Source organism: Cygnus olor, chromosome 4, assembly GCF_009769625.2.
Source record: "Cygnus olor isolate bCygOlo1 chromosome 4, bCygOlo1.pri.v2, whole genome shotgun sequence".
Classification (NCBI taxonomy): Eukaryota; Metazoa; Chordata; class Aves; order Anseriformes; family Anatidae; genus Cygnus; species Cygnus olor.
In genome coordinates, this window is record NC_049172.1 from 45,784,399 (window position 1) to 45,796,590 (window position 12,192).

General features: G+C 41.2%; 1 protein-coding gene and 1 long non-coding RNA gene across 4 annotated transcripts in view; one reads left to right on the forward strand and one right to left on the reverse strand.

The window, feature by feature from the left end:
• MAPK10 (mitogen-activated protein kinase 10) overlaps positions 1–12,192 on the forward strand; it is a 102,921-nt gene that overhangs the window by 88,821 nt on the left and 1,908 nt on the right. The window contains 3 exon segments of the mRNA XM_040557217.1: positions 9,219–9,282; positions 9,869–9,946; positions 10,888–12,192. The exon segment at positions 10,888–12,192 is cut by the window's right edge and continues 1,908 nt beyond it. Coding sequence (XP_040413151.1) covers positions 9,219–9,282; positions 9,869–9,946; positions 10,888–11,030 — 285 coding nt within the window. The 3' untranslated portion in view covers positions 11,031–12,192.
• LOC121070274 overlaps positions 10,922–12,192 on the reverse strand; it is a 29,122-nt gene continuing 27,851 nt past the window's right edge. For 2 of the 3 annotated variants that reach the window (XR_005819979.1, XR_005819978.1), the window contains exon 6: positions 11,487–12,192. This exon is cut by the window's right edge and continues 920 nt beyond it. This is a non-coding gene — a long non-coding RNA (uncharacterized LOC121070274). Of the gene's footprint in view, positions 11,060–11,486 lie in introns of those variants that run through there. The other variant, XR_005819980.1, reaches the window with a different exon arrangement.

Here is a 12,192-nt window from a genome sequence, read left to right on the forward strand (position 1 = left end):
AATAGACATTGTGGTGCTTTCTCTTGCAAACTTTGATAATAATAAAGCCATGTGTGGAGCACAGTAGTCATTCTTTTCTAAATAATATACTTTGCAGCATTTGCTCAACTCTTCTCTGTCTCTTAAAGGTATTCTTGTATTTTAATTACCAGGAAATTGGACTATTTTGACCCTTTGCTGTTTCCATTACCTGATAAACCAGTTAATGCATTTTGCATTTTCTCTCTGTATTCTGTTCTACACTTGTTTTCCATTCTTTTTGCTTATTTCACATTGAAATTCAGGCATGCTATTTTAAATATGTTGGCCATTTCTGAAGCATTTGTTGCGTTATCTTTAAACCAAGATGATCTTTGCTAAAAACATTTACAACATTTACAACATGTTGGGCATTTGTTTCACTAGACAAATTGCAGTTAGTCAGGTTTTTCTTTTGTCCAGACTGTTTGGTGGATTTTCGTGGAAGTAATCATGACTCTTACTAGGCAGTAATTGCTTGCACTTAAAAAAACAAAACAAAACAAAAAAAACTGTCCCGGTGCCGGTGATTTTTTTTTTTTTTGGTGTGTGTTTGTTTTGTTTTTTTACAATTAAGCGAGTCTTCTCTTAAGTCAGTGTCTGCCTTCTGCAACTGGTTTTATCCAAGGTGCACAGGTCTATTTTTCCTGTCTGAAAACAAAGCTTTAGAGACGGACATTTTTGAAAAGCCTGGTTTTGACTCAAGAAAAGCTCAACACTTCAATTATCTGTTGCCTGGGTTCTTACCCAAGTTGAGTTGCATCACTCTGGAGTGATGAAGAGGTGAAGTGGATCAGATCTCCTCTCAGGCCAGAGGGATCAGGAGCACTTTACAGAAGCTTAATAGGTACTACAGTAATCTCAATCTTTTCTTCTCTTCCTTTACACAAGGAAATACATTGTATTTGGGGATATACCTGCCTATTACATTACAAATAATAGCTTTATTGTTTGAGAAGGGAAAAGAAGAGGTGTAAGCCAGATTTTACATTGCATCATCCCATGTTGGAGAGGCACCAGGTACACACTGTGGTTTTTGCTTTGCTTTCTCCTAGGTGGGCCCTGCCTCCAGAGAAGAAGTGCAGAGATTTGCATCCATTTAATGGACTAGGTGCCAGAGGGTAAAATAGGGGCCTTAGCTGTTTCCTGCAAAGAGGACATGCAAGGAAAGCATTGACTGGAGGGAGGACAGGGAGAGAGAATGGAGTAGCCAAGAAGAATATTCTGCCATTTGCTTAGGGAAAGTTTGCAGAGGAGCATCTGCTACCTAAATGAGTTTTCCTTCATTGTTCACAGCATGAAACAACCCCATTCTTTCACAGATTGCCGTGCAAGAGCACAGGCCATGGAAACTGAGAGCAGAGCACCAGTCAAGTGAGCAGTGGAGATACTTTTGCTCATTTGGTTGTGTTGAACCTCTCACAGTACTGCACTGTGTTGCATCTGCTCATGTTTACTGCACCCTCCCTTTTGTAGCACTTGATAAGCACTTCTCCATAGGGTGAGGGCTTTCATCACACGACTGAAGGTCTGGTCTTCATCAAAAGCAGCTAGTTGTCTGCTGTACAAGGTTCATTTGGTTCAGAGGCCTGGCAGAAGAGGTAACAGAAAGCATTTTGTGTGACAGGCATTTTGAAGTGAGCTATTGCAGTGTCATGAAGTGTCAGTGTATGTTGGAGTAAACTGCGAAGAGCACTGAAGATGGTTAAGAGAATTTGGTGTCCAGGTTTCACCTGGAGGTAATGACCCTCTACATCTGCCCAGGTTTATGGCATTTTGAATGTGTGAGGAACATATAAAATAGCCCTGTCCAGTTAAAAAGCAGACTAGCGAGAGAGTTACAATCCCTTTTTACACATCTATTAAAAGTTTATGGTCCTTCACAGGCTGTCTGGGGGCAATAAAACTATTATGTCTCATTCTAATGGGCAAAGACTCTAACAGAAATAGGCAGTGGTAGGAATGCAATACCCTTTTTCCTCCTGACATGTAACAACATCATACTTTTCTGGTCTGCCTTAAATATCATGTTGTGATTCCCTGATAAGCAGAGGAAGAAACTGTTATCAGACGTGGTACTTGCTTTTCACTAACAGCATGAGGTTACATAAACAGTGCTGTGACTCTCCCACAGACTTGTTCAAAGAACAAACCATATCCAAAGACCGCAACAGCTCTGAAACAGTTGTGTTCATAGTTAGAAACAGGCATTGCACTGTTATTAAACTTACCTTTGGAGTGAATAAACAGACTTGGAGGAAATTCTCATGTCCAACCTATTAAGCTTGATAGTCAGCTTCTTTTCAGCCCACCCAGCTTGCCACAGTAACTTTGATAAAAAATCGCAGCAATAGGTTCTCCCAAGAGTACATCATTGCTCTAAATTTCATTTGAATAGTGTTACTCACTTAGAAGATGATTTCTCAATTACAATTAAAATGTGTCTTAAAATAGTACAAAAACATATCTCTACAGGTAACGTATGTTTATGATTGTGTGGAATTCCTTAGATTTTTGGAACTGTTGAAATCTGTTACCAGCCTAGATTTAGAGCATGTCTGGTAGCAGTCAGCCCCCGATATTTCAGGTAAGTCCAAGAACTGTGCCCAATAAACAGGCATGGGGATACGCTAACCACTATAGGGTACGCCTTTCCCAGCAGTGCCTTTCCCAGACCAAGTCTTAGCGGTATACCCTCACCCAAAGAAACTTCAGCTCTTTTCTGTGACCCAGCGTACCATATCAAGTGTCTTTCTTTTCCTGCCTGTTCTCTTTCACAGACATCAGTGCAGCCAGGCAGACATTAGAACAGTTTTAGTGCTAGGATAGCAGTAAGACACATTACAGCAAAGGACGTTCGGTTTCAAATGTGTGAGATAATCTGCTGTTAGAAATGGGAGGCATTTATACATGAATACCAAGTCTGATAAGTGGCTTTTCAGAAGATTGCTTAAAGTATTGACTAAATGGAGTTAGGTGGTCAACAGCTGTGACCAAAGCAGCCTCCACTTCACATTTCAAGCATGGTAGCAAAAAAAAAATAAATCCATTATTCAGCCAGCTATAACTCTTATAAATAGGACATGTAATCACCTTGAGGTGATGAGCAGCTCAACTTTTAATTGAAATACTCCTTGTCTCTTACTGCAAAGTGAATCTAAGCTTGGGACAAAGCCTAGATGACAGCTGTTAGTAGATTGGCCCAGACACAAAATGTTTTGTGTCTTGATTTTCAAGTGCAACTCTGCATAAAAACTTACTGCCTGATTTCAGTAGTCATCCCAATGGAGAGGATATGCAGTCAATTCACAGCATCACTGCCCAAGTACCTTCCAGTCTCATAAGGATTTGCGAGTATCTGTAGCGCTGCTGAGCCTGACTGGTGTCTCACAGGAAGGTACCATCACGCCGAATTTGTATGTGGGACAAACAGAGATCAAAGAGAAGTTGTCATTTATTGATACTACACAGGAAATCTGTACTAGGAACCGAGAGACCTTAGTAATTTATTTCATATTTCAATTAGAGGTTCCATCCTCCTATATGCTACATGAAGAAACTGTCTTGGATCAACTTTTAAACTTATGCTTACATTTATTACTCTCCTTGTATGGTATTTAGTTTAGCTACATAACAATATTTGGACTATTACCATGAATAAATGAGACACATGATACCTTTTCTCTCTTCAAGTGCTCTATTCTTTTTTTTTTTTTTTTAAGGAAAGACATTTCTAACATTCCTTGCCTACAAACATAGACTACTTACTGTGTTTATTGTACCTAATCTCAATAGCTCCCTGATGTCTTATTAAATTCTGTTTTCTTGTCTGAAAATGTTGTGCTTGAGACTTTTCATTTATACAGCTACCTTTTTTGAAGTTGCTATGCATTCTTACACTGCATTGAGATTATCTGCAAGTCCCAAATCTGATGCTTTGTTTTTCATATCTCCCCTAATGTTTATACAGTGGTGTCTGTATGCATGTCACTGTTTGTATCCCAAAATGTTTACGCAGTATGTCAGTAGAATGAATTCCTAGGCAAGTGCTTCAGAATAGCTTCAGCGTTGCCAACTGGGCAGCTCTGAAAGTGAACTTGAGAACAGTTGTGCTGGTTGTTCTCTATGAAGGTGTTGGCTTGAGCAGCTTGGTCTCCAGTCTAACTCTTTCCATACCACTGGCATTAGAGATGATTTAGAAGGGGGAAGAGAACTGCTTATCAGTATCAAATCACATTCTTAGGTAATAGAATTGCTTAGGACTTAATCTTTCAAACTTTTTACCTATAAATGATGGAGGAATCGCTTCATTTTGCAATCTCTTGAATATCAGCATGATTTCATATTGGTTCTTACTTGGGAACAATATCACTCCATTCCATGGATCAAATCTGGTATTAAAATTTGTTGCAGATGATTATCTGTTGCTTTCCATTAGCTGATACCAAAATTCAACTTAGATTTAACTGCATCTATAGTTATCTGACATATCCATTAGAAGTGAGATTTCTTAGAAAACTCTGAGAGCAGATGTAAAAAATGTCCTTTTTAAGCATTTCTCTACATTGGTAAGAGTTTTACAACAGTGGTGTATTTTATGGATTTGCTTTTCACTGTAACACACGCTGCTTTCTTCACTGGTTATATTTTCGTAGGACTTGGTTACACTGGGATATGTCTGCATCTAGAACCACCCCTGAGGGAGGGGCTGAGTTCTGAATTATCGTTGATTTTTCTCTGTGTGTCAAGCTGCTGCATCTTACCCTTTATTAACGTGATGTCATTTCCTACAATGCTTATGAGAAGAGCTTGGTTGGTGGATCTCAGCCCAAGGTCCTCTCCATCCGAAAAAGAGACTGCTGCTTTATCGTTTCGGCATTTTGTCTGTAAACAATCTATGTCCAGCTGTTAAATACAACCTGTTCAAAAGTAGTTTCAAGTGTCATAGGTTGTCCAAAAGAAAAAGAAGAAAAAAAATCACCTTTCTCTTACTTACCTGTGAGCTCTGTGACCTTGGCAAAAAACACTTCAAAGGCTTTTCTTCAGTGTCACCTTTACTACAGGTGATGTTTCAGTGGCAAAATCAAGGCTGTCAGGCTGTGCAGCTTTTCTGGTATTCTCTTCTCTTGTTTAGCCCTGTATTTATTCAGATGTATCAGAACTCTTTGGTGATCTGCCACAGGGTCTTTTAGCAATCAGTTGCAGGGTTTGGGTTTTTGCTCAGAGGTCAGTGGTGCACATCTGCTGTCTCACAAAAGAAATTTGCAGCTTTGCTTTGTACATGGGTACAGATATTTTCTGTAGTCAGCAACATCTATCCATTTATAGCTGATTAATTATGGAAGCTGAACAGAGCTACTGCAGCAGTCTTTGCTATTGTCAGTGGGAACTAGTGGTTTTAGAAGAAAGAGATCTTTCTTTTTTTTTTTTTTTCCAAACCAAATTAAAGCGTTTTCCAGCTTGCTGGAACATATCTGCAAGCTGTTCTCTTGTCTGCATGTAGCCAAGAAACCTCGACTCCTGCTGCATGGCACCCTTACAGTTCAGCTGACCACTGTTTCCTTGATGCAAACTACAGGCTGAGTGAGATTTCCAAAAGGCTCTGCAGGCTCCAAGGAACACACGGGCAGAGGCATCTCTTCTGCCGCCTCCCTAGCTGAGCCCACAGCCAGCCAACTGTGGGCTCCCCAGGCAGTACTGGGTGAAATGCAGAGCCCTTGACATTTTCCTCTCTAGCCAGAGAGACTTTGAGCCTCTTCTGACAGCACCCCGGTGTACTTGTTTGCGCTGCAAAAATAAATGTATAAGTGTTATCAGTAATACAACTGAAGGGGTAGCAAAGCACAAAGGAATGTTTATATTGACCTTTTATGGGGACCTAAGCCATATAACCAATTGTTTAACCTCACACCATTCATTTTTACAGCCTCTGGTGCCTCTGGTCTTTATACATTGCCAGCTCTGTCGTTGCCTTGTCCTCTGCTCCACAATCACTGCTCCAGACCCTGCGAGGCCAGGAACAGATGCAGAAGCAAGCTTTCTTCCTGCCAAGCTTTCTAAAAATAGCTCATCCTAAGGTCTGCACTGTGCTGACACCAGTTCTGCAGAGGCAGGGGTAGCAGGGGAGCTGCTTTATTCACGTGGGAGCTCAGGCCCATTCCCTTCACTTCCTAGCAGTCGTACACAAACCAGTCCATGTTGCTTTAGTGAAGTAAGAATTCATCAGCCTCAATATTTGTCTTGCTTTTTTACCCTGGTGAGAAGCTTTTCCTCCTGGATGTTAGAAAGGTGTTCGGTGAGTCCAGTTATCTCCTGTTTGTGTGACCACTTGAAGAATGTTCCTTTTTTTTCCTTTTTTATAATTTAGAAAAAGACCCATATGTGTATTTCCTGATTTTTTTGTTATTATATTCAGTGAAAGTTAAACGCACTGCAAAAATACTTGAGAAATTGGTACAGTTTAGAACACAAGAACCACTGAAACAGCAAGCAATTAATACATACAAGGGAAATACCATTCCTTCCTTCTCTTTTGCCTCCACATATAGACTGTTTTCTTTGTTATTGTTGCAAATTCAATTGCCTACATATCAATTTGATTTGAGAAGAAAACAGTTTAAAAAAAAAGCTAGATGCTGCCACCCATAGGCCTGGTCTTTACTCTGCTTTGTTTTAATGCTAGTCTGACGATACTTTTTGTGAAACGTACCAACTAGCATGTAATTCTCAGTTGGGATGTGCTGTAGGAAGGATGTATTAGAGTATCTATAGTACCGCAACTGTATCAATGTAGAAAATGAACAGTGATGAGCTCAGTTATTTTGTCAGCCATTTGAGTTAGGCGGGAAAGTAATTTTTAGGCTAACCTTTGCACCAAGTAAAGCCTGAACTCAGGTGCCAGTGGAGGATCCAGGTATGACAGCTGCTCTGTCTTCTTCACTGCTGTGACAGTGTCTGCGTCACAAACCTCTCCTCTTCCCTCTAATTTTAGAAGCTGGTTAAAAAGAAAATAATAATAAAAAAAAAAAGTAGCAGAAATTGAGCAGTCAGCCTGAAGGGGATTATCTAGGTTGATGGTAATGCATTAAGCTCAGTGGTTCTTGTTAACATTAATGAGGATTGCAGGAAAACTTAATTCCTCAAACTGCTGTGGTATTCTCAGCTCAGCGCTGTGCCTCAGAATCAATGAAAATGTCCTAAACGAGTCCTAAAGATTTGTTTCCCTGAATAAGGAAATTCAGATGGGAAAGCTTTGCTGTTTCAGTGAGAGGGTGCTGGCCTGGCCTCTCAGTGGAGCTCCCCTCACCTGTGTTCTGTGCAGGCTTTAGAGATAAGAAATACATCCTGCCTGTGAGAAGCAGAGGCACTTATTTGTTTCATTATCACAGTGACTGCTTGTTACCATTGGCTCTCACATCTCTGCCAAGAGCCACATCTCATAGTCGTGGGTTCTCCTAGCTCACACGTACCAGTCTGCAGTATGAACAATGGCACAGCAGCGGGAAGCTCTGAGCAGGTGCAGTTTCTGGCATCCCACAGCATGTGAAATACAGAGTTTGGGTGCTCACCCTCAATCAGTTGCTTCCCTAGTAACTAGGAGTTTGGTAACGAGTGAGATTGTTTTGGGCTCTCTCCTTGGAAAATGCCTTCCTTTCCAGAATGTGTTGATCTAGGAAATAATGACTGCAGCTTTTCTTCCTGACTGTTAACCAATTATGCCTGCTTAAGACATAGCTGAAATAAATTAGGGGAGACATAAGCCAAAGATTTTGTGGTTGTGTGAACTGAGGCCAGGAATGTGCATCTGATCACTCATTGCCTTTGATTCTGTAATTTGCGCATTTGAGACATACAGTAGTGAAGGAATCAATCTTGTTATTTCTGGCTAGGGGAGAAATACCCCTTTTTCAATGGACGGTGTAAAAAGAGTGTTTATGCTTGGTAGGAGTTATTTTACCCACAGCCTGTACTGTGGGTAACCTCACTGAAGCTTTAGAAAGGAAGGTACTTGCAGGATATTCCTGTCCAGCTTGGTTGACTTGCTTGGCTTCCATCTGGCAGAGAAGCAGCAGGTCTGTCACTGTGCCTCAGACAGTGGCTGTAAGGCCTCACCCACTGCTGCTGCCAAGAGCCAGCAGACAGCTCCTGCAACTCCTCTTTAAATTCCTAGCCCCTGAGGCTTCCGTGCCTTCACCAAGCGTTCTCTGCTTTCCCCCGCTAGGAAATCCAAGGTGCTGGGCTGGCCAAGCAGCTGAGCAGTAGTGCAGTAGGCTCGGCTGAGAGGATCGAGCTTACTGTGCCCTGTCAGTCAGTGGAGAGGCTCGCTGTGCTTTTGGGTAGTGTTCAGCTCCCTGACAGCATGAAACAGAGAGTCTCCACAGAGAGTCCTACCGATTTTTAAAGCTTCAGGACTGACTGGGACAGGATTGTTAAGCTAAATGAGAATACAGCGGCATTGTTTTGGGACTCAGCCTTCTTATGTGGCTGTATCTTACCCTGCTGATGTGGTGAAACCTGAGGTACCCCAGCTGAGGCCTGGGACTCACTTGAACTTTCCGCATGTGTTTCAGGTTGACCCTCGTTCCTCAGGCATGAGACTCTGCAGTCCAGGACTTCACCTCATTCCCTTGTCTTTAGCCCCAGCACACAAATGTCACTGTTTGGGAACATCCCTTGTTTGCAGTGGGCTTGGCCATGTCTGTTGAGAAGCTTGAGAATTTGGAACATGGGTCAGAAATTCTGGCAGGGAGATTCTATTCTTTAAAATTAGATTTACTCTGAGAAGGTACATTGTATAGCAGCAAGTCTGGTATCCAACATGTGACTTAAAAGTTAATACGTTAATGTTACTACTAATTAATCAGGATTGTTATTTGTCTGGTGCTTTCTCTGCCAGTGAAGACAACCTGTGTGTGGAATTTCCGGGCTCAGTGCAAGCAGAATGATGGCATTATTGACCAGGGTCTTATTGCACTGCAACTATGCCTCTTGCTTAAAAGAGGAAGAGGGAGAAGTATCGTGTTTTCTTCTATATAAAGTGTTGATTTCCAGAACTGTTAACTCTTTTAATATTCAGATATGGTTCATGTGTTTTTGCATGAATGGGACGGATTACAAAGAGGGAGAGGAAAATTTATCTTTACTCCTAGTTATTTACAATATAAAGAACAATCTGACAAATCGTTTTATTTCTCTTGCAGCCGCCTCCCCAGATATACGATAAACAGCTGGATGAAAGGGAACATACAATCGAGGAATGGAAAGGTAATCACAATTTAGGATTATATGGAAAGGGGTATTTCTGTGGCAAATAAGCCATGTCTCACTACCAAGTGCATCTCTAAAGCCAGAAGAATTCCTATCACAGCAAGAAGTGAAACCAGCAAACTGGTGCTTTTGTAATGAAAACACAAGATACAAGGAATGTTCTGAGAACCACCGTTATCTGCACAGGTTAACATGAACTCTGGAGTGCAGATTACAATGCTACATTGAAATTTAGGTTGATCATCTGTCGAAGAGAGTGCTGTGTAGCAGGGTGATAGATCGGAAGTTTTCTTATACTTGATAATGCTGTATTACTCTGCTGCTTCATTTCTGGGTAGTGGAGCATTAAACAATTCATGTGTTCTAGTTTAACCCAATTTGTCTCAATTCAGCTCCAAAAAGAGGTGGTCACAGAGGAAGGGAATGGAAGAGTGAGGTCTTAGGCAAGTAGAGCTGTCAGACTCATGAAGACAACGTAGGGTAGCCCCAGTGCACCTATAGGAGGGCTGCTGTTTCCTGATTTTGTTGTTCCTGATCACAGGCACTGGTTTCTGTTTGTGACTGTTGCAATTCTGTCTTCCAGAACTCATCTACAAAGAAGTAATGAATTCTGAAGAAAAAACTAAAAATGGAGTAGTAAAAGGACAGCCTTCTCCTTCAGGTACTCGGCCCCATTGAATAACTGTGTGTTCTCTGTACTGACAAAAGGAAAACAGAAGTAACTGAAGCACTTGGCCTACACCAGCAGTTATGTAGATCAATTTCAGAAGTTGAATGCAATTCAGCACTTTTAATGGGTTGAGCTTGATTACCAGAACTGCAGTGTTAACACTCAAAAATAGGTCTGCTTGGTATTTGAGACATAGTTGCTCTAGTGATAACACCTAATAATATTTATGGGTGTGATAAATGTTGGATCGTGTTACTGGTAATCTCATACAGGTTCATTTTTCATCTTAGAGATTCAGAGTGATTTGTAAGGGATTAATAAGGAATAATACCATTCAAACATGGTATTATTGTCATTTTACAAAGGAAAGGTAAAGTGGGATGCCCAAAAATACTGTCACTACTGAAATCCTGGGCTTGGTCTCCTAGGCCTTAACTAAGGAAGAACCCAGCTTTGCCTCCCCCACACTCATTTCTGCACTGTCACTAGATGATTTGATGCCACACCATTCTACTAAAGTACCTACAAGAACTAGGCTTCTATGAGAGCATCTGGAGGCTTTGCTGGCTTGATTTGGTTTGTTACTCCTTTTTTGAATCATGTTCATGCCTGTGTGATCCTAGCTGACAACTGATTGCTGGGTGCTTTGTAATTCTAAGAAGCCTAGATAAGAAGTGGAGTGATGATAAGACATCATATGAGCTACATCTCTTCAAAACAGACTCGAGGGAGAGAATTTCTTGGTAAAATCTTGTTGGGTGTTACCTAATGTCTGAAGTTTGCATGGTCCATATTCAGCTTAGTGTTGCTTAAGATGGTCTGTGTACTTACATGCCTGTTGCCACAGGGTAAGTGTTCTCTGCTTTTCCTAAACTGCAAGAAGTTGTGGGGTTTCAGGTTTAATCACATTGGTGTTCGTTTTCGTAGCACAGGTGCAGCAGTGAACAGCAGTGAAAGCCTCCCTCCGTCCTCATCTGTCAATGACATCTCATCCATGTCCACGGATCAAACTCTGGCGTCTGACACGGACAGCAGCCTGGAAGCTTCTGCGGGACCCCTCGGTTGTTGCAGGTGACTAGCCGCCTGCCTGCGAAACCCAGCGTTCTTCAGAGGATGATGTAGTTGAGGAGGAAAAAGTAACAGGAGTTAAGAGATGAAGAGAAATAATAAAAAAACAAAACAAAACAAAACACAAAAAACAAAGATTTAAATGAAAAAAAAAAAAAACACAAAAAAATCTTTCCAGCCTGCTTCTCCTACAGAATTATGTAATGCAGCTAAGCTCAAGTGTATATTTAACTTATAGTTGCTCTGCTTTGGTCTTCTTCCAATGATGCTTACTGGGGGGTAAAAAAAAAACAACGGATTATTCTAATTCATGTTTTTTTTGTCTGTCCCCGTAAGATGCAAAATTAATGGCTGCAAAACCAGCAACTTGCAACTGTCCTTCTCACACTGGCATGACAAGGTGTGCAGTAACCACTCTAAAACATCCGAGTGTATATCTGCCTTCACTTTCTGTTCTGTTGTCTTCTGCTCACTAAGGCAGATAGGGATATACAGGCGTTTTTCTCCTTATACAAATAGCACACACACGCACACGCCAATAGGTTTCTGGCCGTGTATGCAGCTGTGTGCCTACAGGAGCACACGCACCTGCATACATCCTCAGTATGCACTCCACAACTAAATGGCCCATTTCAGGTGAACTGCATAAATACTTATGTGATACTACCAGTACATAGGCTATTTCCTTGGTCATTGATGAGGTTGCATATCTCGCATGAGGGTTTGTGGAAGTGAAAATAACCACATCAAACTGCGGGTCCCTCAGAGACTTGAAGATGTAGCACCAAAATTTCTGCTGAGACTTGTTATATATATTTTGAGATAATAACCAATTTGTATTGAAAGAAGATGCCACAGAGCTGCACATGAAAATGTGTGTGAATATTAGGAATTGTTCTGATTTTTAGAGCAGATAAGCCAGGCTAAGACCAGGTTAGAAGGAAGCACATGTATCTTTGCAGGTTACAGGGAACAAGAATGAATGTTTTTTATGCATGTTTATGCCCAGAAAGATTCATCTCAGCAAGCAACTCTTCCTGTCAATATTGAGTGAGTTATCATCTTAGTTTACAAATAGGCTCACTACTGTGAGTTCCAGGTATGTTTATGTCTTAGGGGGTATGACAAGGTTGGGGAACAGATAGACTGGTCAAAAGGACATGCAAAAT